Genomic DNA, 26996 nt, shown 5'->3' on the forward strand with positions numbered 1-26996 from the left:
ACAGATTTGTTTTTCCAAATTAAAGATTCAGAAATGGGGGTAGGGAAGGGAGGGAAGGGCTATTTGGCAAGCAGGTAGAATAGTGAGATCTAATACAAACTGTTTGTTGTATATATTTTAAGGCTTCTGCTAAGATCAGATAGACAATACCTGACAGCAGACAATGCTAATATTTCATGTTCAATTTTTCACATAATTTTTAATACTTATGAAAGATTAGCCCAAACATTTCACAAGTGCAACAAATCTTTAACAGTCCTCATTAAATTAAGTGAGCATCCTTGCCATTTTAGTTTTGCAACCCACAACAAATAGGCAAATATAGAGTTTGGAAGTATTTCAGCATAGAGTGCTCCTCTTTTAATAGCAAAACATTCCAAATATAAAGGTTTAAATCAGAAGATTAAATTCACACAGCTAAGAGATGGCACATGACATACAATCACAGAGATGGCACATGACATACAATCAAAATATTAAATGCTTATTTTTTTGAGTTCATACTTTAATTTCTCTAAAGGGTAATAATGCAAGTTATAGAAACAGTGCAAAATCTTCTTTTAGTACAAGCCTAAAATATTAAGCTTTTTTTAAAGACATGCATGACTGTGATAGTGATCATTGCAGAGAACAAGGATCCTTCATGACAGAGATCAGTAAATACTACAGTTTCATGTCAGAGTGAGTTTAGGAGGTCAATCTATGCTGTACTTTGAGGTTTACTCAGTAAATTAGAGTCCTTGTTAGGATAACTTAGCTGGATGGAAAACATGCTCTTGAGCTTTTCAGTGCACTGAAGATACTACAAGGCCAGAGGGAGTGGCAAGGCCTTCAGCACTGTTCAGCTCTCTTCAGGGTGAACTGACGTAAAGCCAGACTGCTTATAGAATCTTTGAGAACACATAAAATTGTTTTGTAACAATTTTTTTAATCATATATTCAAGTGCTTTACAGAATCAATAAATTCAAACTCTAATTATAAAGAACTCCGTTATCATTTTCAGAACTTGGAAATTTACCCAGGACTCAAGACTTTTAAAGAATCATGGCCAAGATACTTTTGATCTATTGAAGATAATTAAATACTTCATATAATCTTTACAAAACTCTGCTGAATAGAACTTTTTACTGTTTGTTGCTCATGTTCAAACCTCTGACAGAAAGAATGTGGTTGAGAGAATGGGATTATATATAAGTAGGTTTTCTCAAGACCGACATCTTTTGAATATGTCCATTATTTGAATTTAAGACTAATCTGCTCAAGGCAATCACTAAGTCCTTTTCTTGTTACAATCACCATGCTGTAAAAATGAGGCATAAAAGTTTAAGTAGCATATAATGATGCTGAAAGAGGTTACTGCATTACAGCCCATAAAACAAATCTCGTCAAATACAGAGGCAGTATTCAAGAAGAGTAATGTGTCTTACCCAATTGAATGCGATCTGGGGTGGATGCACAAGGAAAGAAAAGCAAGAGTTAAAAGTATTAGGAAAAGGTAACAAAAATAGACATACACATCTGTAGCATGTCAATCTGCCCAAGGAGAAAAATAAAATAATTTGCATTCAAATCTTGATGCTAGAATTCACAGTAGAATGTGGATCAGTTCAGATCCCTCCAAAGCAAAAATTTTCACACAGTCCTTCACTATGCAGTCACCTATTCTGTATGCATTGAAAACCAGAAATTTTATCTTTAAAAATGCAATTTTGTGTTCTCTTCATTAGAACTGATTTAAACAATGCTGTTTTCTTTTCTCATAGCCTCCCTTAATATCATTAAAGAAAAAGTATAGGTGAACTGGAATTGTACAGGTACATAAGAGCAAATGATGCTCTGAATCCCTTAATCATCTCTCAGTTAAAAAAGGGTATGGAAAAAATAAGTTTTTAACTCCTAAAAAAACATTTTCTAAAATACTTGGTCCTAGTTGAAAATAATACTTGAAACACATTGACACTGTGTTCCACCTCACAGGAAACTTAATTAAGGTGGAAGTGGGAGAGACACACTGATATACAATATTCAAAGGATGTCATTAATGTTCCAAAGTTGAGAAATGATGAGGCAGACAAGCCTCTCCTTCATCTCTGTTACTGATGTAGTCTTTAATTACAGACTACTTCAAGGGAACACCTGCCTCATGCAGTGAGCCAGAGAGGTGGTGCACACTTAATGAACATCTCTTCAAATACTTATTTTTCACATCCTTTCTCAATGTGTAGTGCGATGCATTATTTACTGTGCAATGTTCATACTTTGCTCCAAAGAAAAGCATTGATTTCTTCAGGTTTATTTACAAGGTTATACACATCATCACGTATACTGGTGCTTCTCAAACATTCAAGGGTTTGTCTTCACAACACATTTCTGCTTAGACCCGTTTAAGTAATACTGTTGCCCTCCTTATACTACCTGCTGGCTCCCAGTAACAGCCACCCCCTTCTCCATGCCAGTACAGATACTTGCACAGACATATGACGAAGAAATCTCTCTTACTGCAGACCTCTAAAAACCAGCACAAATTAAGGAGCAAATGTCCATGGAAATGAGAGAAAACAACTTCCTCTTCCATCAGCAAAAGAAATGCTTATGAAATTATGCTCTGAAGCAAGGTAATATTGCTATTTCCTTTATAGGAGTATCAAAAGACACAAAGGTTTGAGAATGGTACTTTCAGGCATGACAGCTACAGCATTTGAAGGAATTCAGAACTGACAGCAGTTTTAGGTGCCCAAAACATCCCTACATCACAGAAATTCTAAAAGGTTGTACAAAAACTCTGTCACCACAAACAACAACAACAACAAAAACCCCAAAAAGCACAACAATAAAGGCACAACAAAAGTCAGCTCCCAAAGCGGTAAAGCAGATTAATCACACCTGAACCATCATCAAAAGATTTTGGCCCCACAAGCTCCTAAAAACTTTAAATGACAGAGATTTCACAGCCTTCAGAAATAACCCCTGTTTGGATGTACTTGGGAACCACAAGGCTAGACTTGCTAGCCCTTCTCTGCAGATCTGCCTGGTCAGTGCTCCCCATCTCTGCTTTTGAACTTTTTCCCCATTTGGCAATAAAGCACGTTACACTTTCCTACACTGAATTTTATAATTTAAAATAATGTGGATTTCTAATCCTGGTGCCTAAAGTGCTTGCATACCCTGCCACTGCAGTCATATGGGAATTCTAAGCAATGCCATTCTGGCACTTTTATCTAACCCAGCAATGAAAATGCTGATGAGCAACAGACTCAGGACAGATGCCTGCAAAATCCTGTATTATGGTCAGCTACTGAGACCTATTCTTTGGATACAATTTTCAATTCCCTATGCTCTCTTTCTGCTAAAGCAGTAACACCTAAGCTGTATTTCTCTACTTCTACAATAAAAATACAGACAGCCTTATCAAAGTCAAGCTCTATCACATCTCCTCCCTTCCATCTATCCTCTATGACAGGTGCTGTCAGTTCAAGGTAATTGTTCTTGACAAACCTTTTTATGTTTTTGCTATCACGCTATCTTCTAGATGCTTAGAAAATAACAGGTTAATGCATTCCTCCAGTATCTGCTTTGTAGTTCCCAGAATCCCCCTTGCAGCTCCGGAGAGGAATTAACTCTGCCTTCCTCTACCCCTCTGGTGCCTCCTATTCTCCCAGGAGCACATTCAACTGCCACAGTCATGGCCCCAGGCCGTCCCTCCCTGCAGTCTTTTGTGTGTTTCCACCTGTGCCTTCCAACTCCTGGCAGGAATGAGGCATTATATTACCTTCATTCATCTTCAGAGCTGGCTCATCCCAGGCACTGAATTTGAAAGGGGTCTGTGTGATCATATAATTAAAGAAAATGTACCAGACAGCTGAATGAAGGAGCTATACAAAATGTAACTGCTGACGTCCTAATTTGCATGCATGCCTTTGTTAGGCTAATCTTTAAATACCTTTACTTGAGTAGCAGCAACGTATGTGGTAGTGTGCATATAGTAGTGTAGTGTGCATAGTTTATTTTTTCTTTCTTCTTTTTTTTCTTTTTTTTTTTTTTTTTAAAGCAACCCAAAACCCAGGAAATCTCTCACTTGGTATCACAACTTGTTTCTAAAAAGGTCATCAGGGATGAGACATAGATTCATACAGACAACTGCAGAGTAGTCCAGCAGTATAGCATAAAAATATTCAAACTTTAGCAGAAAGCAAAGAAAAGGATAAAGACCCTCAACTCTATCACACCTGTGCTGTTCTTAGCAAGAGCCATGTTAAAATGTCAGTGCAATCTCTAATACCGAGAGATCTGAGCCTCTGATCAATGCCCTGTGAGTGACCTGGGACCACCCCCTTCCTCTGAACTTTCCACACCAGATAAATATTAAAAGAGACAATGTGAGCTGGAGATGGAGGAGCAAAAAAAACAAAAAAAAATCTTGATGGCATATAAATAATCACAAGCCCTATTAATGAAGAATTTATTATCTTAGCTATATGGCTAGTGTCTGGTTTGTATCCTAAAGCAGAAGTATCTGTACACTGGTTTTATATGCATTTCTTGTATTTCTAGAAACACAATATTAAATAGGACGCATTATGACTGTAAAAATCCCTTTCAAGCTTATTAATACAAAATTCAGAAAATGTAAAATGCTAGTGATTATTCATGCACAAAATGAATTAGAGAGTTGTGATACTGTGAAGATGGGGTGGGGATGAAAGAGAAGCACAGCAGCTGCAGGAAAAGCACTTGGTCCCCAAAGGGTGGCATCTGTTCTTTCAGACACACAGAATTTTTTCATTTTTCTTACAGATTTTAACTTCTTGAATGTTAACATGGCAAAATAGCACATTTGGGGGAGTATATCTGGCCTGTTTTTATATGATATTTTAGTAATATTTTTAGAGATAAAACAAAATGAAAATTAAGACCCAATAACTTCAGAACAGAAATATGTTTTTTCATGTAGTGCTCTCTACAGTTGACATAGCAGGTAACATAGAAAACAGAATCTTGTTTCATAAAGAAGGCAGGGTTCAGTATTTAGTCAGTCTACAAACCCTTTCAAAATCACCATCACCAGGGGGTAAGGCTGCTGAACATACTGGGAATTATGATGACATCTGGATTTTAGAAATCAGTTTCAAATGTCTGCTCTGAGTGAAAGCAGAACAGGGATTTGCATCTGGATGTCATTGGTGACTATCAGCCTTAATGCCTAACCAAGAGAATTAAGCTAGAGTCTGATGTTTGTTTAAAACAGCAGTATGGGAGGGGGTGGTGATAATCCATACACTAAATTACTGAAATAAAATTATTTGGATTAGCAAAAAAAAGCAAGCCAACAATGACACAGAAAATTCCTGCCTCTTTACAGTTTAGTCCTCCAAACACAAGTGAGATTGGAAAGGGAGGGGGAAGATTTTTAATAATCAGGTTATTTAAGTGATAAGGTTTGTAATGGGACCCCACACAGAACTACACCTGGCCAAGCTGAACCAAGAATTTAGGCCAGCTTTGTTGCTAAGGGAAGCATACTGTCCATCACTCCAGATGTGCAGCAGATGCAGAAGGTCCAAGTCACTCCACTCTATAACTATGGGAACCTGGTTAGACCACTTGCTGCTTCATCATCAAGCATCAAGAAAACTCTCCTAACAGAACTGAAACCAGCAAGTATCCACAAAAAAGGCAGCACTGATACTTCATACTTTCCTGAAAAATTCCCAACCAGGTTTAAGGTAATAATTTCAATCAAAGAAAGCTACTAGAAATCCTCTTTTTGATTAATCAAAATGCTTTTGGACTCAGCCTCTGCTTTGAGCCCTTGGCTAAAGGGCTAATGGGATAAACACCTCCCATCTGCCATGTCAGAAGCATGACTGCCATGGGCATGAAGGCTGATACTGATAGGTAAGACAAAGGCATTTGGTAACAGTAATTAATTAAGGGAAATATTAAAGGCTGAACAGTGAAGACATTTCTGCATTTGCAGTTAATCTCACATCATGTGTGAAGGACAAGGATCTGAGAAATCCTGAACCAAGGATCCTTCCCTCATTAATCCAGAGCCAGTGCTCAAGGTATTCACACAGAAACTCTTTGGTCACTGCTGTAGAATCTAAACCATGGAAGCAGCAACTGAGCTGTGGGCTTGTCTTTTTTGCAAGAGGAAGTGTTAAAAAACATAAAATGAAACAGGGAATATGTGGTGCCACATGCATCACATGTATCTTATACATTTCTCAAAAATACAGAATATGACTACAAATGCAGGGAAGGCAGAAAGAATTAATAAAAGTAACAAAAAGGCCTGTGAAAGTGACTCATCCAACTGGAGCCTGGAAAGAGGGAACTCAAGTGAAATACAATAAACCCACAAGAAATAATGAGAGAAATGAAGGTCAGAAGAAGAACTCACTCACTGTTTCTCATAATGGAAGAGCCAGAAGGCACCAAAGGAAAGACCAGGGAGACTCCAAATAGGGAATGAATGAACGAACAAATAAACCACAGACTTTACCACATAAATTTCTATTCCTCTGGGGAAACATGAGGTTTTATGAATATCAAAAGCTCATATAAGTTAAAATAAATTCTAAATAGATAAATTTATGAAGAAAAACCTTCAAGAAACTTTTAAATGAAGGCTTTAAACTTATGTTTTAGAAAGTTTTCAGCTCTTAGATTTTTGAACACTAAAAAAAATTACACTAAGAAAATATAATTGCATGCCTGCTTATTCTTCTATCCTTTGATAGGCATATACTCATGAATGTTTAACTGTCTCAAGTAAAAAATTCTTAGTTATGTTCATACATAACTAAGTTATGTATGAAGGTTGCAGGTCATTCATTAAATCTCCATTTTGAACTGCAGTGTGGAAAAAGACACTGTAAAGCTGATGATAGAGTAGCGAAGATTTTCCTTTTTTAGTTTCACCTAGAAAAACATTAGTACTTCTTTAGAAGATTTATTAAGCTGTATATAAAAGGGGGGGACTCTAAAGATTTAAGATCCAGAATAAAAATAAAAAGGGGAAAAAAGGTTTTATTGACATGAACTAAGCTTCAGTCATTTGCAGCACACACGGATCTTAGGACATGGCTATCTCATACATTACAAAATAACAAAAAAGTGAAGTACAAACCAATGGGATAATATGCACTATTAATAAATGAGACCCTAATTACACAATTGTAATGAGTTATCCATGTCCACTTATAACAAAAAAAATCAACTCCTTCAAACACTCAGGAAGTTCTGTAATTCTACTACCTAATGAAAACTGGAATGCTGGTTTACAGTATACAATTTTTGCTCTCATACTGAGAAACTTTAAAGCCAACACTTTAAAAGATACATCAACATATAAAGCCTGACACTGAAGTTGCCTTTAGGTGGCAGTTCTACTGACCTCAACTCCTGTTACTTCTATCATATCTATTTTTATACAACTGCAGAACAAAACTTTACAGTATATCTTGAAAAAAAAAAGATTAAAAATAGCCTGAAATATTTTTTTGTATTATCACAAGCAGCTCCAAGGTAGGCTTCTTTTCTTCAGATGATATTTTTCTCTAGCATTCACATAAGAATAAAACTGGGTTAATGAAGATCTAACAGCAATTTTTGTTCCATTTCACTTATACATTTCCTTGAGTTTGCAAAATTATTACCAAAAAATTTTTTTTAAAAAAAAAACCAAAACAGGACTCATATAAAAATTCTATCTTTGGTCATCGTTATGCCTTCTTTCCAGTTAAAAACGTGAATGTTATTAAATACTCTAACTACACACTACTTGAACGTTTAAAACACTAATGTAGAAGGAAATGAAAAGCTGACAAATGATTTATACATTTAGTCCTCTAAATAAGACCAGAGAAGCAGCAGATGCCAATACCTCATATCTCCAAACTTCTTGCTGATTGCAGTTCCTACATTGCTGATAGCTGCTGTTGCTTTTTGTCCCGCATGGCTCAGGGTCTCATGTGTTTTCTTGTAACTGGAAACAAAAATAGAACAGAAATAGTGACAAGTATTAACAAAGAGAGACTAGAATCCCTGCAACTAATTTCCTTCAAAGTCCTATCCACTGAAATGTTAATCAACATAGTAACTGTGGCTCAAAACAAACATGGGTGAGGATGCCCATTTCTGCACAGCTTCCTATTTGCAGGATTCTCCAGAGCAATCCTTAACTTAGCAATCCTCTCCTTCTCTCTTGCAGATATCATTCCCCAGATGGGCCAGCGTATGCCAGTTAAAAGCAGAATGCAGTGATTTGTTGAATACCTGCTTGACACAACTTCCGTTTACAGAAAATCATATTTGCATCAAGTAAGTATTCTTTCAGCAGACACTAGCCTTCTGGAAAAATGTGCTGTCTGAAGCACAGAAAAGAATCAGGACAAATACAATTCTGCTCTTTCATGCATATACATATTAGGTACATTTAACAGATACACTTCAAAATGATTCTGTGATATTTAAAACAAAAAAAGTCATCACCATTTTCTTTTTTTTTCACTTTTAAAAATTTCTTTAAAGGAAGAAGGTTTGGGGAAGGATAGAGAAAGAAAGATGAAGAAACCTAGAGAGTGAATGCATATTCTTAGTAGGACTGAATTATTTTAAAAAATGTCACTAATTTAACTAATAGCATGCAGATTCAAATACAGAATCATCTTAATTTACTGATTCAGAATACATGCTCGGACCCATACAGACCCTTCAGTACAGGTAACTTGCACTCTCAGAATAATCAGTAAGCTTTTCCACAGAGATGATTTTCTGCTGACTAAACTAATTCTGAGCATGTCAGAGGCTTCCTTCTGAGTAAATTATCTGATACTCCCAGTGACGCAGACAAGCTCAGAATTAGAAGTACTGACCTAGTAACAAAAGGAGAGCACACTATAATCAGCCTTCTATCCTGTGGTGTGTGCTGGCAGACAAGAAGAAATGATCATAAAAAATTCAGAAATAAAACTCCACTGGTTCTCATTCTCCTTTGAACAAAAACTATGGGATTGCAAACATGTACCAAAATATACTGGCAACTGATTAAAAAAAAAAAATCCTACTGCCTAAGTCCTTACAACAGAGTATTTTCTCCTTATTATTATGTATATGAAAGTAATAACTTTGTGGAGGAAGGAGGGGAAATAAGATTAACATTTGCAGTATGGCACACCACATTTTCTGTCACATAGTTTTAGCCCCAGCAGGACCTATTGCTCAAAGTTCTCTGTTCAGGACTGTGTTTTACAAACCACTGCTTTGATGGCAGAGGCCACATAATGCTCTGTCTTTTCAGACAATATATTTTGATTTTATGTTCCTAAGCCACAACATCCTACTGACCTAACAAGTTCTTAAACTGCCAAGTGAAAGGGCTCCTTTTATGAAGGTTCTTGTCTCTGTTTTCCCTAACAAGGCAGGGAGCTACTGAAGACTAGGCTACGGAATCTCTAGGAGTCTCCAGTTAGATAAGCTGAACCAAACACATTGGCAATGTTGAATGACAAGGGCTAAAACATTGCAACACTGACAGAAGGAACACAAATTATAATTAGAAAGGAAGAAGCAATGGTTATGCTTGTTTTATTTATTCTAGTACAAAAGAGAGAAGATGGAAAAGATTGTCCTTTACGGAATCTCCTTTCTTCTTAGCCAGTCGTCCTTGGACATAGCAAGAATGCAACACTCTTATTTCACTGAGTCCTCATTCTCTAGCTTAACTAGTTTAATAGCTATTTCATTCTCTTGCTGACAGTAGATATACTCTCATAAACTAGAATGGGATGAGACCTTAAAATAAGGATTCTATTGTCAAACTATAAGCACATAGCTTTTTGGTAAGAGTTGGCTATGAAAAAGAAAAAAAAAAAATCAAACATTCTGTTGCCTGGGGCATACAAGTCTTAAAGAGTTTGTTAACAGAAAAGCTTCCTAAACTATTCAGCACAAGTGGACTTTTGCTGATGACAACATGAAGACTAAAATTTAACTTCCAAGTCTAAAAGGTCCTTTGTAGTGCAACCTATTTATGTACAGGTTGAATGTACACAGTAAAAATACCTTTCAGATATCCCTCTAAACTGATTTTTTGAAATGACACCTTGGAGTTAATTTTATTTATAGGCACATTTAACTTTATGATAAAATATCTCTATGACTTACCTTTTCACTGCAAGTTCTTCACATCGTGTAAAATTATTTAGAGAACAGTCCAAAATGCGCCACACAGAAGAGACCCAAATTTCACTGAGAAACATTAGAGTCCCCTACATATTTCTGAACATTACATTGGTCAGAACACATCTTCAGAGAATTGGCTGGAACATCACTGATTTTGCCATTCCAGCAATATTGTGTGTTCTCTGTAAATCCCATAAACCAAACATCTTCCAGTATTTCCACTAGCGAGGAAGACATGGAGACTGCATTTGTGTTCCTAATACTTTTGATATTACATAAGAGCACAAATCCAGCTAAAACTGTTATACAACTAGTCTTTTTTCAGCACCAACTTCAGCAAAAATGACCTATTGCATGTCCCCTCCTCCCTTCAGAAATGCTGAGAAGACCTTTAAGGAAAAACAAAATAACAAAGGTGAAAATGCAGCACAACATGCAATACCTGTCAGCAGAGACAAGAAAAAATAATTTGCATCTCAGCAGAGCTCTCTAATAGCTTAAAAATCAACCCTCCTGCCCATTACCACCTCTCCACCATTACATGTATCACTATGCCTTCCTCATAAATAATCTTTCCATAGAGCACATTGCCTCCCCATAGTTAGTTATGTGCTGTGTTGATATTTGGATGTATGATGCATTGCATTTTGGCTCAGATATATTTATCCTCATAGTTATTTTATATTTACAGCATCGATTTGATATCTTGCCAAGCACCCTAGTAACAATAATCTCTTCAACATATTCTCTTTGTCATCTGGGTATCTGCTCAGTTGTATTGCACATTAATAATTTGACCAAGCAGTTTTCATCCTCTCATGTAACTCACAGCAGTTTGTACTTCTGTTTTAATGCACTGAACAGCTCACATAATTTTCAGAAACCTTTACCTGCAGAAATAAAGTTAGATATTCTAGGTAAGAGCTACAAACATTTATAACTGGAAAAAATGCTCTACGTATGGTTTAAGTCCTCCTTGCGCCACCAAGTGCTCTGCATGCTAAGTTGTCTACAACACCTGGGTACTCTCATCCTTTCAGCAGCCACTGCTGGCAATCCTTAGGTGAGTGCTGACCACCAGCTCATTGAGACAGCTGACAGCACCTTAGGAGTCAGCCAGCAGCTCAGGTCAACCAGCGACCCCAAAACTTCTAGGGAGAAATACTCCAGCAAAAAAAAACTCAGATAATTTAGGATACAGGGATTGAAGAAAGACCACCTTCCATCCAAGCCACTGAGTGCATTTTTAGACAAATACATCTTTACACTCATACAAAGGCACCATCAGCAAAGTGCATCAGCAAAAGTAGAAACAGCCTACTTGATTTATTCAGTTAGAGTAGGAATTCCTGCTCTGATTTTGTGGCATCTGAGCTGTAGCACCTGGTAGCACGGAAGAACTGCTGGTAATGGTTAACAAGGGTCATATTCTGTGCTTTCACTCAACACTTAACAATAAATGTTTATAATGTATTTCATGGACAAGAGTGATTAAATAAATAAGTTATATCAACTGCTGTCTCAATTTTAAACTTGTAAATAACACTCACCTGTGAACATTTGAGCATTACCTTTATATAATGACATTAACCTAAAAATTTAATCCATCAAGTTCTGATGATAATTTTGTTTTTAAAATAGGGTATTTCTTTAACAGAAGCAATTATTTATAGTGATTATAAGAGGTTATCACAAAACATGCTGATATTGCAGTTATATTCCAATAACATGCCCAACATAATTAAAAGGAGCTTTAAAGATAACTCACGTCTCCAGTGCTGTAACATACTATTTAGACAAAGTAGATTTGCAGCATATTTTGACTGCACTTTCACTTGACAGTGTCACATTCTACATTTAGGTAATGCTATCCTGTGACAACCAGATCTCACTATATATATCTCACTGTGATTTTTATGGACAGTGAAAGGAAATATAAGGAAATACTGTTTCATAAAACACAACATGTGAAGGAATGAGTGCTTTATAGAGTGAACAGCCAAGCAGCAGCCATATATAGAGATCTAGACATTTAAATGGCCAACATCATCTGCAGGATATGACAGGACAATCATCCTCATCTCATCTCAGTAAACACTTGCCCTTTACATGGCAGAGTTAAATGTACCCTTCATTCACAGGTGCAACACAGAGTGTGCTGACAGAAGTAGGCTACACACATAATATTTATATTTTGCATGTCAAGCTGCACGTTTGATGTACTGCAATAAATGATAAAGAATGTTAATTCAGCTTCTGTAAAATTAGTACATTTGCTAATTAGTACATCTTCATTCAGCATTAAGCCTCTCCATCAATGCTTGCTGGCAAAATTAATCCATTTGAGAAAGCCTCGCCTGTGATAAGGCTCACAGAAAATGCAACAGAACACAAACAATTAACAACAAAACCCTACAGTAGAGCAGAGCCTGGTAGCACAAGCTGTGCCCTATGGAGCTTACTTCTTTTCAGTTTTCAAACCATTAGTCATCTTAAGAATGACTTTTCTGCAATTGATCTAAAGCGTCTGGATCCCTGAGAAACTCTCAGCTACAAAACTCTTTTTCTGTTGATTTTCTGGGAGAAACAGGGCTCAGCATTAACCAAATTATGCTAATAGTCAAGTGAGATAAATGCATATATGACAGATAAAAGGTACATAAAACATTCTCTAAGAGCATTCTTATTGTAATTTTTTTTCCACAAATTAACTCTAAGCTGTTGTGCATTATTTTGGGTTTTTGTTTTGGTAGGGCTTTTTAGTACTCTCCTGAAATTCATTCCAACTACAAAAACCAAATGACAGACTTTTTTTTTGTCATCCTTCCCATTGCCAGGGATGTTAAGAATTAATTGAAACAGTGCTGGCATTTGGATGGGTACATACGCCCAAACCTAAGGAAGTAAGCCCAGGTAGTTCCTCTCCCACAGAGAGAGGAAGGAGAGAACTAAGGGAACTGAACCTCTGCAGGCTGCAGCAGAACCTCTGCTCTGTGCAGCACTTGGAAGGTGACTTGACTGTTCAATAGGCTGGGGAGAGTCACAGGTCAGTGCCACATAAAGGTGACAAATATTCTGCCTTGTAAATTTCAAACACATGGGAAAAATATGGGATACAGCTGTTTGAAATGCATTATTTGTGCAATGCAGCATAGAATGGGGGGTGGGGGGAAGTGTGCTACGGTTACGCTCCATGTAGAAAAGCCAAAAAGCCAAAATATCTTTGCTAAAGCACAGATGATCTTGAGACATTAGAGGCAGTTCAACACACCTTAAACTGTATCAGTAATGCTGTCTGTGGGCTATGTACTGTGCACTAGATCAAAAAAATTCTGCAAGATTAAATACATCCCAGTCTCTCTTTTTCTTTCTTCCCCTCCCTTTCTACCCTTTCATTTCCTTTCCCTTCCCTTTCCCTTTCCCCTTTTTTTGACTAACTCTTTCCTGGATATTTTTAATCCTTGTAATTTCAGAGATCTCAATTTACATTCAGGCCTCCCTTCCCATCCTTACAGTTAGAATTACACACATAAAGATCACTATAATACATGTTTATATTTTCTGGTGCCCCATAATAATTACAGTGGGTTTTTCCCTGAGAAACGAATATCTGGAACAGATCACCTGACCTTGCTGTGGAATTTCCATTAGCTGAAGGCTCTTGTGCAAACAAATGGACATACAGAGTAAAGTTAACTTCTAGAAGTCCTTTCTCCTTATTACTCTACCCTTCAAAATTCAAGGCCAGAGACACATGTGGAAAAGCAGCAAAATAATTCTCTTTGAAGACAGCATGAAGGTTGCCTGATCTGACCCAAAGGAAGCAAAGGAAGTGGAAGGGAAAGGCTCCTTTTACTTCCATATAGCATAGACCGACACACAGGTAATGTACTTGCTAAAGCCAACACACAATTTCTTCACTTACACAACTGTTACATTTACTTGCAAATTTAGAGAAGAAAATGTCAAAAGGTGATTACACATTGCAATGAACAGAAACACCCACATTTCTTTTACTACCACTCACAAGAAGTAGGTGTGTGGGAACACAGTTTACTTAATTCCTAGAAGTCACAGTAGGACTGTGGCTGTCCACAAATTATATCTGATTTACTGAAAAAAGTTCTGAAACTTTGGAACACATTACTATATATTTAAAGCTATATTAACAAAGACTGCCTGTACCATGGATTGTAAGGCTAAAACACATGCAGTGCAACTATTACCTTCTATTTTCCTATGTCCTGGCAGAAATTTGAACTATAAAACAGTAAGTTCCCAATGACTGTTGAGACCTATGCAGTTGTCCTCAAGTTTCCTATCAGCAGAACAAAACTTGCTCACATAGTTCAGTCAATATTCAATGAACTGATCTTTATTCCACCTCTGGAGGAAAAGGCCAAGTCCATATTGAATGTTCTTGTCCCAAATCTTAAATATCACATGCAAGAACAGAGCAACACTGAAACCTTCCTAAAAAGGCTTGAAAAGACAGTCACCATCTAAAAATAGCCCAGGGCCCTGTCTAGGAAACATGCCCTTGGGAGCCAGCACTTACAGTTCTCTTGATTTTGGCCTATAATTCATGAGCTTTTCCCTTTCTACAACTGAAAATTTCTGTCTGAGGTCAAAAAGATGAAAAGCCATTTTGAAAACAGCTTTTTCAGATTCCTGTCCTGAGTGTTAGCCTTGTGTGGGTCCACTCTCCATCACATCAAAGGCTTCAAGCCCCCCTGTTGGAATCACTAAGCATACAGACTTTGAAACATTTTATATCATTTCACTACTGCAGCCCTTGAAGACAGAATGGGTTTCCTCTAATTTTCTAGCTCTTCTAATAATTTATTTGCCATGGCAGTACTGATGCTTACAGTGGTCTGAATGTCTGGAGTATTTCTTTTTTTGGAGAGGTTTAGTAGCAAACCACGGATTTTCATCTCCCTAGAAGCTCTGTCCATAGTTATTATTGCATCCATGGGGGGTTGAAAGGGTAACCATTTAAAACAGGAGGTTTATGTTTTATAACAGTTGATAGCATTTTAAGAAAGAATGGCAAAGAAATCTGTGGGAACTATTAGACTGGAGTGAGTTTATTGGTGAGTAATTTTACAGGTAAAACTGCTCCTTAGAAACTCAGTAGAATTGAAATATCTCACAAGAAGACAGGACTACAATGGCTTACGTGTTTTTTTCCAAAGTACTAGAGAAAAGCACCAAATGAAAAGCTGAGGGGCAAAGCTGAGTGTGGTTACAACATAAATGCTCAGCAAAGGGCAAGATATCTTGTGGATCCATAGTCTTTAGTGCTTAATATGAGGAACTAGTGAAAGGCTAAAGTAACCCTTGTAACCTTCTCCATATATAATGAAATGCAATTCTGTAATTGCATTGAAGAATACAATTGGGACTTGGTCTGAAAAAAAAAGAGGCAACAGGAGTCTCAGTATGTTCAACAAAGGGCAATGCAGAGTCCTGCAGGCTGGGATTAATAACCCAGTAGAGGATGGGGATCAACCAGCTGAAAGCAGCCTTGCAGAAAAAGGCCTGGAGTCCTGGTAGAGAACAAACTGGACATGAGTCTGCAATGTGCCTTTGCAGCAAAGGTTTGTGAAGTGATCCTTCCCCTGTCAGCCCTGGTTATGGCCATAGCTGGGTCCTGTTCTGTGCTTCCCAGTACAAGGCAGACATGGACAAACTGGAACAAGTCCAGCAAAGGTGCATAAAGATGGTAAAGGAGTGGAGCACCTCTCATATGAGGAGGCTGGGAAAGCTGGGGCTGGGCTGGTCACCTTAGAGAAGGCACATGGAAGGACTTCATCAGTGTGTATAAACAGCCTAAGGAAAGGAGGAAAGAAGGCAGAGGCAAGCGCTTTTGTGTGGTGTTTAGTGAAAGTGCAAGAGGCAACCAGCACAAATTCAATGCAAGAAATATTAAAATATATTGATATTTTAGTATTTAAGAAAAATGTTTTTCACAGTGAGGGCAATTGAAGATGGAACAGGTTGCCCAGAGAGGCTGCAGAATCTCCATCCTTGGAGATATTCAAAACCTGACTGAACATAGTCCTGAGCACTCTGCTCTAGCTGGTCCTGACTGAAAGAGTCAGTTGGACCAGACAGTCTTCTGATATTGCTGTCAACACCTCAAATATTCTGTGATTCTGTATGAAATCAGCTTAATTGTCATAAATACTACATTCTACCTTAATCCACTATATGGTGAAAATCTGAAGTATGGAAGGTAAGGAGACCTGTGGGAACTTTACAGAAGCACTACCAAGAAGCTTCAACTGAATACAATGCATTCAGATTATATAAAACCTTTCTTTTGTACCAGAACAATAATTAGAAAAGCTCAATTATGGTCTTTACAAATATCCATGTAAAGACATTTGTAATTATTTCTTAAGCTAAAATAAATAACCTCAAAATCTACCAAATTGACCCTGCTTCTGGCATCTAAATAAGAATGAATTATCTATTTTTAAAATATAAAAAACCTGCATTGCTAGAAGTTGAATATCCACCCACCTCTATTCACTGAAAACCCAATCATTAAAAAGGTGTGTGTGGGAAGTCATTCCAGTTGAATGCCTTACCACCACGAAACCAAACCAAACCAAACCCAAGGCAATCATTTGCTCTGTAGTTACTGATGTCCTCTATAGCAGAACCCTTTGCCTCCTCCAACACATTATATTAAAATATAAGAGATTATACTAAACATCAATGCACTGAATAATATAGGAAATTAACAAGAAAGTTAGGGCGAACCATTTAACATGTAAATGCTTTAAAATAGTCAAAATCTCAAGTTTAAATTTAGTCAGTAGAGGTGGCATGCATCCTGTAAGTTAGGTCATGACTCTTAACTAGTGGTCAAACACACTTTACAGGACTGTTTCTGAAAGAAGTCCACTGCTCTTCCTTTAAGTCCACTGTAAACCTAAGAATGCATCCCTAAATGGAGAGCTTAAAAACATTAACAATACGTAGAAAAAAACAGGTGCTCTGTGGCTTTGAAAAGTTCCCTGCTAAAGAAAAGTAGTTTTAACTTACAGGAAAGCACATCAGCTAAGTGAAACAAAATTTCACCTCTTAAAACCAGATAATTTTAAAACTTAAAATGAGTAATTGTGGATTTAGCAACCTAAACCAAAGGCATGTGAATATTTAGAACTTTTTTTCTTCTTTAAAAACCCAGGCTTTTCATCCTTCCAAAATCAGAGAATCTTGGTGAATAATGCTGTCCCACTGCTATTTTGGTACAGCAACAATGAATCACCTCTATTACTCAACACATCCATTCTTAAGAATGCTGTATTGCCATGATTTGTATCAGCACTGGTGTTCTGGCATGAGGGTCTAGCAGAATTATACAGCAATTGGACCATAAACATGAGAATTTTCTGGGGCACAAATGGGACTCCTGCTGCTCAGTTCCACATAACAATTTCTGGACACTTGCCACCTAATGGACTATAGTCTATGAAACTCATCTCAAATTAAAAGTAGCAGCTACCACACTGAAAAAGTCTCCCAAGTCTATCTTTGTGGCAAATGTCAATGTGGAGTAAAAAGGAAAACCTATCTGGGAACTTGTTATCAAATTTCAAGTAAAAATGAAAGCTTTTGCTTCAAAATTTTGCTAGTCTTGTCCAGTAATTCTAGTTCATGTCTTGTGCCCCCTCCTCTCCTCTAAAGCTTAGTGTCTCTAGACTGCTCTCTCCTAGCACATGGCAGACATCCTCACCAAGGCAACAGTGATACCCCTGCTAATGACATGTCATGAGAAACAGGACCTAGATGAGAAACTGTCCAACAGTTAGAGACAGGAGACATACAAACTGTATTTTTATTAAGAGGTTTATGCCTTATTGGACTTCTCATGAAAATACAAAGAATAGTTCTTTTAATGTCAAAGTGTACATTTTAACATCTTTTACCAAGTCTCTGTCAGCACCTTGAATGCACCAAGAGGACCTGCTAATGCTTTCCCCCCCACTACCCTGAACTTGGCAGCTGAAGGTGAGATCTGGCAGTGCACAGCTGTGAAACCTCAGGTAAGACTGATGAAAATGTTGTGCAAGAGTTGGGAGAACCTTGTTAAGCACCTTTTCCCTTCATTTGGGACCTATATTAAAGCTTAGACTGAATTTAATGTCAAGTCATATTACTGATATATCTGTATCTGTCCAGGTACCTCACAGATCTTGAACTCACAGATTTGACTCCCTGGCTTGATCTAGGACCTGGCTCATCAGTACACAGGCACTTGGAGACCTGAACTCTCGGCTTGACCCTCTTTGCTGTCACTGGACCTGCTCTGCTCTCTCTGTTCAGGTATTGTGAGACTGTTCCTTCTTGGATGATGCATGCCACTGCCCCCTGCCTTCCTTGCCGTCAACTTCCAGCTCAGCTCAGTTGTGGAGAAGCATACTTTTCCTTCTCCTTAAGTGTCAAATTCAGTTGTCAAATGAAGAGGGAAAAAAAAAAAGCAAATGACTTTTAAGACAGCACTTGATGAAGGTGGGTGGTTCTTTCTACCAATGTTGCTATTAATTCAGCCCAAAAACTTTTGGAAAAACATGGTATGTTCATATGTGTAAGTATAAAGATCAGTACTCACGCAGAAGTTGTCTGCATATCATGCCAGCTTTTGCTAAAGTTCTGCTTCAGTTCATTCATCAGACTTATGCCAAGTTTTTGTTTAATTTCAACCAGGTGCTTCTCTTTGGCTGCTAGCACTTGCCGCAAAGTTGAAATTTCATCCTCTAGCTGAGGAAAACAAGGAGAAAGGAGTTAGCCTGTTCCCACAGAATGATAAACACATACAATGCTAAAGGCTAAATGAATCTCACAAACTTGTGCTTTTCGTAGGTACCTAGAGAGACTGAGTCAAGTGCTTGTAGAGGTCACAAAGGCATGCTCAGAACAGAGCTGACTCTATGTTAAATTAATGTGTCTGTGTCACCTATGTTCACCATCACACACATGCATCTGATAAGAGAGAGAATTATCCAGTAAGGAAGCAACTTCACCCAAATCTGCCTTAGAGCATTAGGAGTCTTAAATACCAGCTTTTCATTCACTAGTAAAATGGGAATGGACAGGACAAGAGAAGACTGGAAAATTCAAGCAAATATCTTTCTTTGAACTTCATACTTTCAGGTTTTTAGTCTTCTGGTCCTGAAAAAAACATATGCAAATTCTTAGGAGCAGAGAAAAAAAATAAAAAGCTGCATGATAATATATGACTTGAGAGTACCATCAAATGTTATATCCTTGTCATATGAGTTTTATTTATGTATTTTAGGCCCTACATATTTCAAAATTGTAACATAAAAATTTATAGTTGAACTATTAACATGAGTGATCAATACCTAAAGCATAAAAGCACTCAGAAGACAGAGCAGATTAGTCTTTCCAGAGATCCTAGTATTTAACCGAACTCTGCAGCTAGATCAAACCAGATAGCTCCTTCTGGGAAGGTGTGGGAGGGGGAAGACACCAAACAGAGCAATATAATTCTCTCTGCAGTAGACATTTTTTTAAAACATTTAATTAAAGCCAGTGTTTTACCAAGGGAAGAACCAGAAGACAGGACTGTAAGAAGAGGAACTCCAGAATGGTCCTGCCACTGGCTCAGAATCCTGCTCCTTGGGCAGCACTCCTGCAAGTGAGCAGGGATTTGCATTCTTCACCTGGAAGCCTCCCAAGCCAATCTATACAAGCAGCACACTGAGATACTGAAGCTAACAAGGGCAAGTGACACCAGAGCAGCTCCTTACACTTCAGGTTTAGAAATTCCCCTACCAACTGTGTTCCTTCCTCCATATGTTAGTAAGGTAACATATGGCAACTTATCTGATTACCATATGCTAAGTTCCCTGCAGCCACAGTCTCCCTCTGTTTTAACTCCATTGGCTGCAGGGAATGATGCAAGCACCAGCTGAAGCAGTACTGACCTCCAAGGCTATATTTAGGATATCAGCACCAGCATTTATTGTACACATTCGTGCATTCTGCCTCACTGTAAAACTGGCTGCAAGCTCACTGTTCTTGGAAAAGTCTCATCCTTGAATCCCCCAGCTATCAGTTTCTTTTGTCATTACCTGCTATTTCAATTTACAAGCAGCTCAGGAGTTAAGCAGCAAGGCTATGAACACAGAGCAAAATCATGACCTGAGTGAAGCAGATATTAGTATTCACCAATGCCTGTGATGCCAACATCTCACCAGTACTGTTGTTAGATCAACAGCAATCCAAATTGCTTTGATCCTCCCCATGTCCTTTATGCTCCATTATATTCCCAACCTGCAAATGGAATTCTGTCAAGAGGCAGGAGTCAAGAGGCTCTCTTCTGAGAAAGTAACTGGTTATATGCTTATAGAAAGAAAGCACAAATGTCAGCTTTCCTCAAGCAGCAGTTCAGAGCTCCTTTTTGTTGTTTCTCACCGAGAGCAAACCCCTTACTGCACGACACACTGAGCCACACTGCTAAAGAACTTTACTAAACTGATGCCAGGACGCTTATGGGCCAGCACTACAGTGATCATCAGCTACTTGGATACATAAACATTTCAGGTCTTCTATTAAAATTACCTTCCATCTGTTCCACCGAATAGACATCTTAAAGCTGTGATAACCTAAGCAAGCGTTAGCCATGTGCTCAATGGCAGAAGTATGAGCAACATTTTTGATTAAAGAAATTTATTATTTATAACACAGCAATCAGTTTTGAATTGTCAAAATCCTCCTAAACTTCCATCATTTTGAAATAATGACAGATACAAAGCCGCCCTCAAGTGCTCAAATATCAGTGATGAATCTGAAGTAGGTAGAAAGGATTAGGGACTTACAGTAGGATCTTGAAAAGCATTTAAGCATGTAACATACCTAATTCTCATGGAAGTCAGGCATCACCTGTTTCGGAATTTTTTAAGTCCACTTTTGTTTATAACTCCTTTATAAAACTAGGGCTTCAGACAACAGAAATACAAGCTTCTAATTCTCATGGTTCCCTTCTTTCAAAGTGCAACAGAGTCAGAAGAATATAGGCACATCATACAGAGACAAAGTTTTCTTCTCCCATAAGTTTGCAGGAAAAGGTATTATTATAATGTTTCCTCAAACTGGGAACAAACATGCAGTAACACACACTGCTGATGCTGTGCATCAGCTAGATCAAACCAGATAGCTCCTTCTGGGAAGGTGTGGGAGGGGGAAGACACCAAAGAGTAAATGAGTACTTTGATGAGTGTAATGGAAGGACAACTGACAGCAGTGAGCAAGGTAGCTCAAAATCTCAGCCCCCAGCATGACTCAAGAGTCATTGTACAATGCTCCTCACAGTGAGGGGGATAGGGGGAATTTGTTCTGCTAACAATCTTCTGGCCTTATGTAAAGCTTTTGGGCTACAATTTTCTGCTGTTATTCTGAAAAGTCAGACTGACCTCTGTAAATTCAAATGACTGTTAGAAGTTTCTGTAAGAGTTACTCATTTTAGTTTCATTTAGTAGAAATCCTAAGGCTTGATTAGAGTCAGAGCCCTGCTGTGTTAGCTAGGTTACAAATACAAGAGCAGAGCAAGTCCATGTTCTGAGAAGTTTCCAGTAAAAAGAGATTATTAGCAGGAGAATAGGAACAGAGGATACAAAAAAATCCTGCCAGAAAAACAGTAATGCTTGTTCCTCTCCTAATGTCAGAGCGAGAAGAAAGAAGAAAACAAAGAATATATACATTAGATACACAACACAGAGATGAAGCACATATTTTCTGCTTAAATAAATGCACTACAGGTGCTCACAAACAGATCCCCATTTTATCAACTATTGATAGAAGAATTAAGGATGATTTTTACCCCTCAGAACAGTAAGAGAGGTGCTTGTTCCTACAGGCTCAAACAGATATTACTTAGCACATAAGGACACAGAAGAAAACAAAACTATCATTGGTGGAGCAGAAAGGGCTTGTAAGTAAAGACTAACAGATTTTCAAAAGGAAGCATTACCCAATTCCCACATTAGCAAATTTTTCTTTTTGAAGGAGGCAATGTCACACTTTTTTTTTTTGCAGTCTTTTATAAGAGTCATAAGCCTCATTTAACTTTAGACGTTGTTCAGACTTTGTTCACTCTACATTCAAGTTTTCCAAACCTTTCTTAGCATAACTATCAGTTTTATTTTTCTTTTAAGCATCAGCTGCATGCCAGTAAACTGCTATGAAGAATTCAGAAAATAATTCCTAGGTCAGTCAAGATCATAATATTTGACAGGCAATCTCTCACTTGCATGTTAGTACAGGAATTAAAGCATTTCCAGCACAAGCTAAGGCGAATTTTCTCTCCTATGGGAATCAGTAAGCAGAAGGAACACCCAGAAACATTTGAGATTAATTCTGTTGAGAGAGGCATATCATTCTCAGATGATTGCAGGAAGTTCTGGCCTTTTTTCCTTCCTTGTTTCTACCTGCCTGTGAAGACCCCTTCACCAGAGAAGAGAATCACAGAATGGCTGAGGCTGGAAGGGACCACTGTAGGACATCTGGTTCAAGCCCTACCTAGAGCATGGTTCCCAGGACTGTACCCAGACAGCTTTTAAATATCTTCAAGGACAGAGACTCCAAAACATGTTGGGGTACACTGCTCAGTCAAACACACACTAAAAACATGATGTTCAAGAAGAACGTACTGTGTTTCGGTGTGTGCCCACTGCCTCTGGTCCTCATAAAAAGCCAGTAATGAATATGCCAATTCCTAACTAATTTGATAAATTGAACACTTGATAAATTTTTGATAAATTTGATAAACTTTCAGCTTCTTTCTGATTATTTACAGATGTGACAGGATCAGCAAAGAAGTAAAAGTTAACTAATAACTGAGAAACACTAAGATTGATAAAATATTAAAGTGATAAAATGGTCTTCTGTTTCACTTGAAAATCCTGAATCAGTACTGCAAGTAAATTACTTGAAAGTCATTGCAGATGTTACTTCTTAGAGTACTTTGTAAGTACTTTGTAAGTACTCTAAGTAGTACAAATTAATATCAATTTAAGTATTCCAGTTCCATAACCAACTCCTAACATTCATATGGCTGTGATTTCTGTTATTTGACTCATATTTCAAAAAATTAAACCCACAGTTTTCCTCGTTCTCTCATTTTCCATTTTGGAATTTCACTTTTCTGCAGTATTCAGCAGCAATAATTAAAAGTGAATCCATCCTTCCATGGTAGACCAAATTTAGACAATTTCTTTGATTGTTGTAATAAAGAGATCATGTGGTTCACACCTTTTTCCTCCCATTTCCTTATTATTTTTAAGCCTCTTCACAGTGTCCTGAGTTCCAGACTCCTGAAAAAAGATACTACCTTCTCAAAACACGTCAGTGCCAAAGGAAACAAAAATGTGATAAAATTACTGTGCTTGTTATCATCAGCCTCTTCTGTAACCATCATCATTACCTTTTCCTCTGAGCACCAGAGATTTCTTTCACAAAAATAAATTTTTCTATCAGGTGGCACAACCATATTGTAACAACAATACCACAGATCTAATGAGAACACCATTCATTCTTTTTCAAGGAATGTTTATAAATAAAGACACGTCTTGCCTAAGACGGGAATGTGCATTTGACTTTCACAGTACAATCATCAAGTAGAAGACATTTAACCTTCAAAAACTAGGTATATAAGAAAATTATAAACTACATTGTTGTTGCCTAGAATAATTTCAAAAAGGAAAGGCATGCCTTTATGATGTATACTTCATCCTAAAATTAATAGTTTCCAGTTTAAAGAAGTAGAAACAGTAACACTCACAGAAATTCAAATTCATTACCTTGGCTAGCTCAGTCTTTAACTCTTCTTTTTCTTCTTCAGAAATCATATTGGTGAAATCAACATCAGTGACCACATCTTCATCTGCTTCATGGAATGACTGAGTTTCCAACAGGCCTTAAAAAGTTAAAAGGTCAAGACAACCATTATTCATTCTTTCAACTATTGTATTGGCCTCCCCTAAAATCTGAGTATGATATAGTAGTTACCCACTAGGAAAAAAAAAACCAAACCCAAACAAAGAAAAACCAGACTTTTCCTGCTATAATCATTTGCATTCAGCTTCACTTCTGAAAAGCTATTGGAAGTATCAGAGGGTAGTGTCTGCACAGGAGCAATTTAATATGTGTAAACACCACTCATTCCCAGAAATTAATCACCTTGGACCCTACTAATCCCTGATAAGGCATTTTCTTGCTTCTAACAATACAGAAGGTAAAAAAAGAAAGCTTTTTCTTCAAAATAAGAAAGCTGGCTAATGTGGATCACTGATGCAAAGAGCAGCAATAGTACACTGAATAATAAAGGAAGTATATTACAGAGCCAAGATTTCTCTACAAGTACCTCTGAGTGCAGCAACTTGAAACCTTACAGATGCATACAGTTTGCAGAAGCAAATGCCACACCTATTGTTTGAATTTTCTGAATGTTAGTGAGAAGAATTCCTTGATTGCTCAGTCTAAGCCTGTGAAGGGGGACAAATACACAGGACCTTGTTACTTTCTTCTGCACACCCAAGATCAGGGTCAGTATCTATAATGAGGAAGGTAAGTGCATACATAAATGCTTGCAAGACCAGGGTCTGACTGCTATAATAGGTACTGATGAAACAAAATACCTCCTATCTCCCAATCATTCAGTGGAGATTGCTGGGGCTCCAGCCACTAAGAGCCTCTCATTCTTTATGGTCTGCAGAGAAAACAATGCAAACCACAAGATAACAGAAAACATTCTAGTCACTTTGGAACTCGTTTTAAATTCTAGATCTTCTTCTGTTGTGGAACAAAAATCTCCTCCAGGTTATACCTGGGACAGCACTTTTCCCTTTATTTCAGTTCCCTAGCAGGGTAATGAGCCATCTCTGCTGACTCCTGAGATCTGTATACTGCTTAAAATGGAAGAGAACAATTTCTTTCCTAGCTCCACAGAGGCCTGTAAACTCTTATTATACAGAAATTAAAATACAGCTTAGTTAAGTTGGGGCATTAAAGAACAGAGAAAGGAACAAGTCTGTTGAAATTGAGTACTTTACATTTTCATGCAGAAAACTAAATTCCCTCCAGCATTCTGCCATTTCCTTCACCTAGAGTCCTCCATTGTACCTGGATTTCTTTCTATTTAACAGAACAGAAGTGATTCGATTCATATTGTCAACTTCCCTGCAGAACATGATAGAGTGAGTTCAGCCTTGTTAATTACAATCTTCCCTGAGTGGGAAGATAAAGAGCAGCAACACAGGTGCTGAACCCCTGCTTGGCACCATATGCAGAAATAGATCACACCACCCTCAAGCACAAAACCTTTTAAAAACATGACGGCATACAGAAGTAGTTGAAATCTTAGCTATTACCCAAAAAGCAGCTTGCCAGGAAAACCTAGATTGCTGAAGTCAGGACAAAGGAAAGCATATTTGTTCAGTAGGAACACTCCCAAATCACCTTTATTAACACCCCTACACCTCTAAACATGATTGCTATTTGGTATTTGAGGATTAATAGTGTTGCTATGGGACTCAAGCTAAACTTAGTCTGCACAGTCTTGAATGCAGTCATTTTTTCATGGATGGAGGAGCAGTGCTACAGGGCAGGGGCTGGAAATGGTGGAAAGGATCTAAGGGGAAACAGGGTTGCAAACAAGCCTTGGGATAGATGTTGAGATGAGGTGATTTCAGAGCAACTGATCCTTAAGCCAAAAAGAAGGCAGATCCATGCTCAAGGGACAACAATAGTTTTGGAACGGCTAGGTAAGTGATAAAAGCCAACATGGACAAAATCACCAGAAACAACGGAATAACACCTAACACTTGGCCCAATGGTCAACTTAAAACTTCAAGACTGGACTGAAATTACAATTCATTCCAAAACAACAAATACATGTCAGTCTTCTCTATGATACTTTGCAAACTCATCCAGTTTCTCCCCCAATTTTTGTCCTTTGCTTCTTGTTTAAGTCCTCTAAAATCTAGTCTGATCCTTCAGTCTCTACTTTCTTGTTCAAGCTACGAGAGTCCTCCATAATGGTCACTGTCCCTCTGCAAATGCTTCACTTTGATCATCTTACAGCTCCAGGCTGAACATTTCTTCAGCACACTGTGGGTCACAGCCTCCTTTAGGTCAGTCTGAGTTCTGAAACTTCCTCATGTGAGAATACTTAGATTCTAGCAGCAACAATGGCAGAGTGGTTACAATTAGGACATTATAGTTGTAATGGAGCACAGCGGAGGTCAGCATCCACCAGCTCAGACTCAGACTGAAGTTACAGAGCTCATCAGCCCAGGTGTGCTGATAACCTAATACAGTGCTTTGGAGCCTTGAGTTAGGACTCAAGGATGTTTTGGATCACAGGTGTACCTATTGGTCAGGATTTGTGGGTGTCTCTGCACTGTGTGGCACTGCAAGGCCAGCAGAACATTTCTTTCAGTCACTGGTTTCTCTCTCTAGGTACTGTCATCTCTCACACTTTGGTCTCCTGACTGAAGGAAGTTCTGCGATTCCCTGACCATGCAGGAGACAGCAGCCTGGCACCCTCCAGTACAACTGAAGGGATGTAAGCCCACCTACAAGTTCTGATCTCGTGCAGCCTCAAAATCCAGGGTGGGCATGGAATAGAAGCATAGAATCATAGAATATTCTGAGTTGGAAGAGACCCACAGGGATCATCAAAGCCCAGCTTCTGACCCTGCACAGGCCAAGCCCTAGAATCATACTATGTGTTTCAGAGTGCCCAAGCACTTCATAAACTCTGTCA

General features: G+C 38.0%; 1 protein-coding gene across 5 annotated transcripts in view; it reads right to left on the minus strand.

Moving 5' to 3' along the window:
• TPD52L1 (TPD52 like 1) overlaps positions 1 to 26996 on the minus strand; it is a 50835-nt gene that overhangs the window by 7163 nt on the left and 16676 nt on the right. For 3 of the 5 annotated variants that reach the window (XM_018916970.3, XM_050972729.1, XM_050972725.1), the window contains 4 exons: positions 24031 to 24146; positions 18819 to 18967; positions 7890 to 7991; positions 1429 to 1443 (listed from right to left, as the gene is read on the minus strand). In XM_018916970.3, the coding sequence (XP_018772515.1) occupies positions 1429 to 1443; positions 7890 to 7991; positions 18819 to 18967; positions 24031 to 24078 (314 nt within the window). In that variant the 5' untranslated portion in view covers positions 24079 to 24146. The remainder of the gene's footprint in view (positions 1 to 1428; positions 1444 to 7889; positions 7992 to 18818; positions 18968 to 24030; positions 24147 to 26996) is intronic. The other 2 variants (XM_050972728.1, XM_050972727.1) reach the window with 1 other exon arrangement.

This window comes from Serinus canaria, chromosome 3 (assembly GCF_022539315.1).
Source record: "Serinus canaria isolate serCan28SL12 chromosome 3, serCan2020, whole genome shotgun sequence".
NCBI classification, from domain to species: Eukaryota; Metazoa; Chordata; class Aves; order Passeriformes; family Fringillidae; genus Serinus; species Serinus canaria.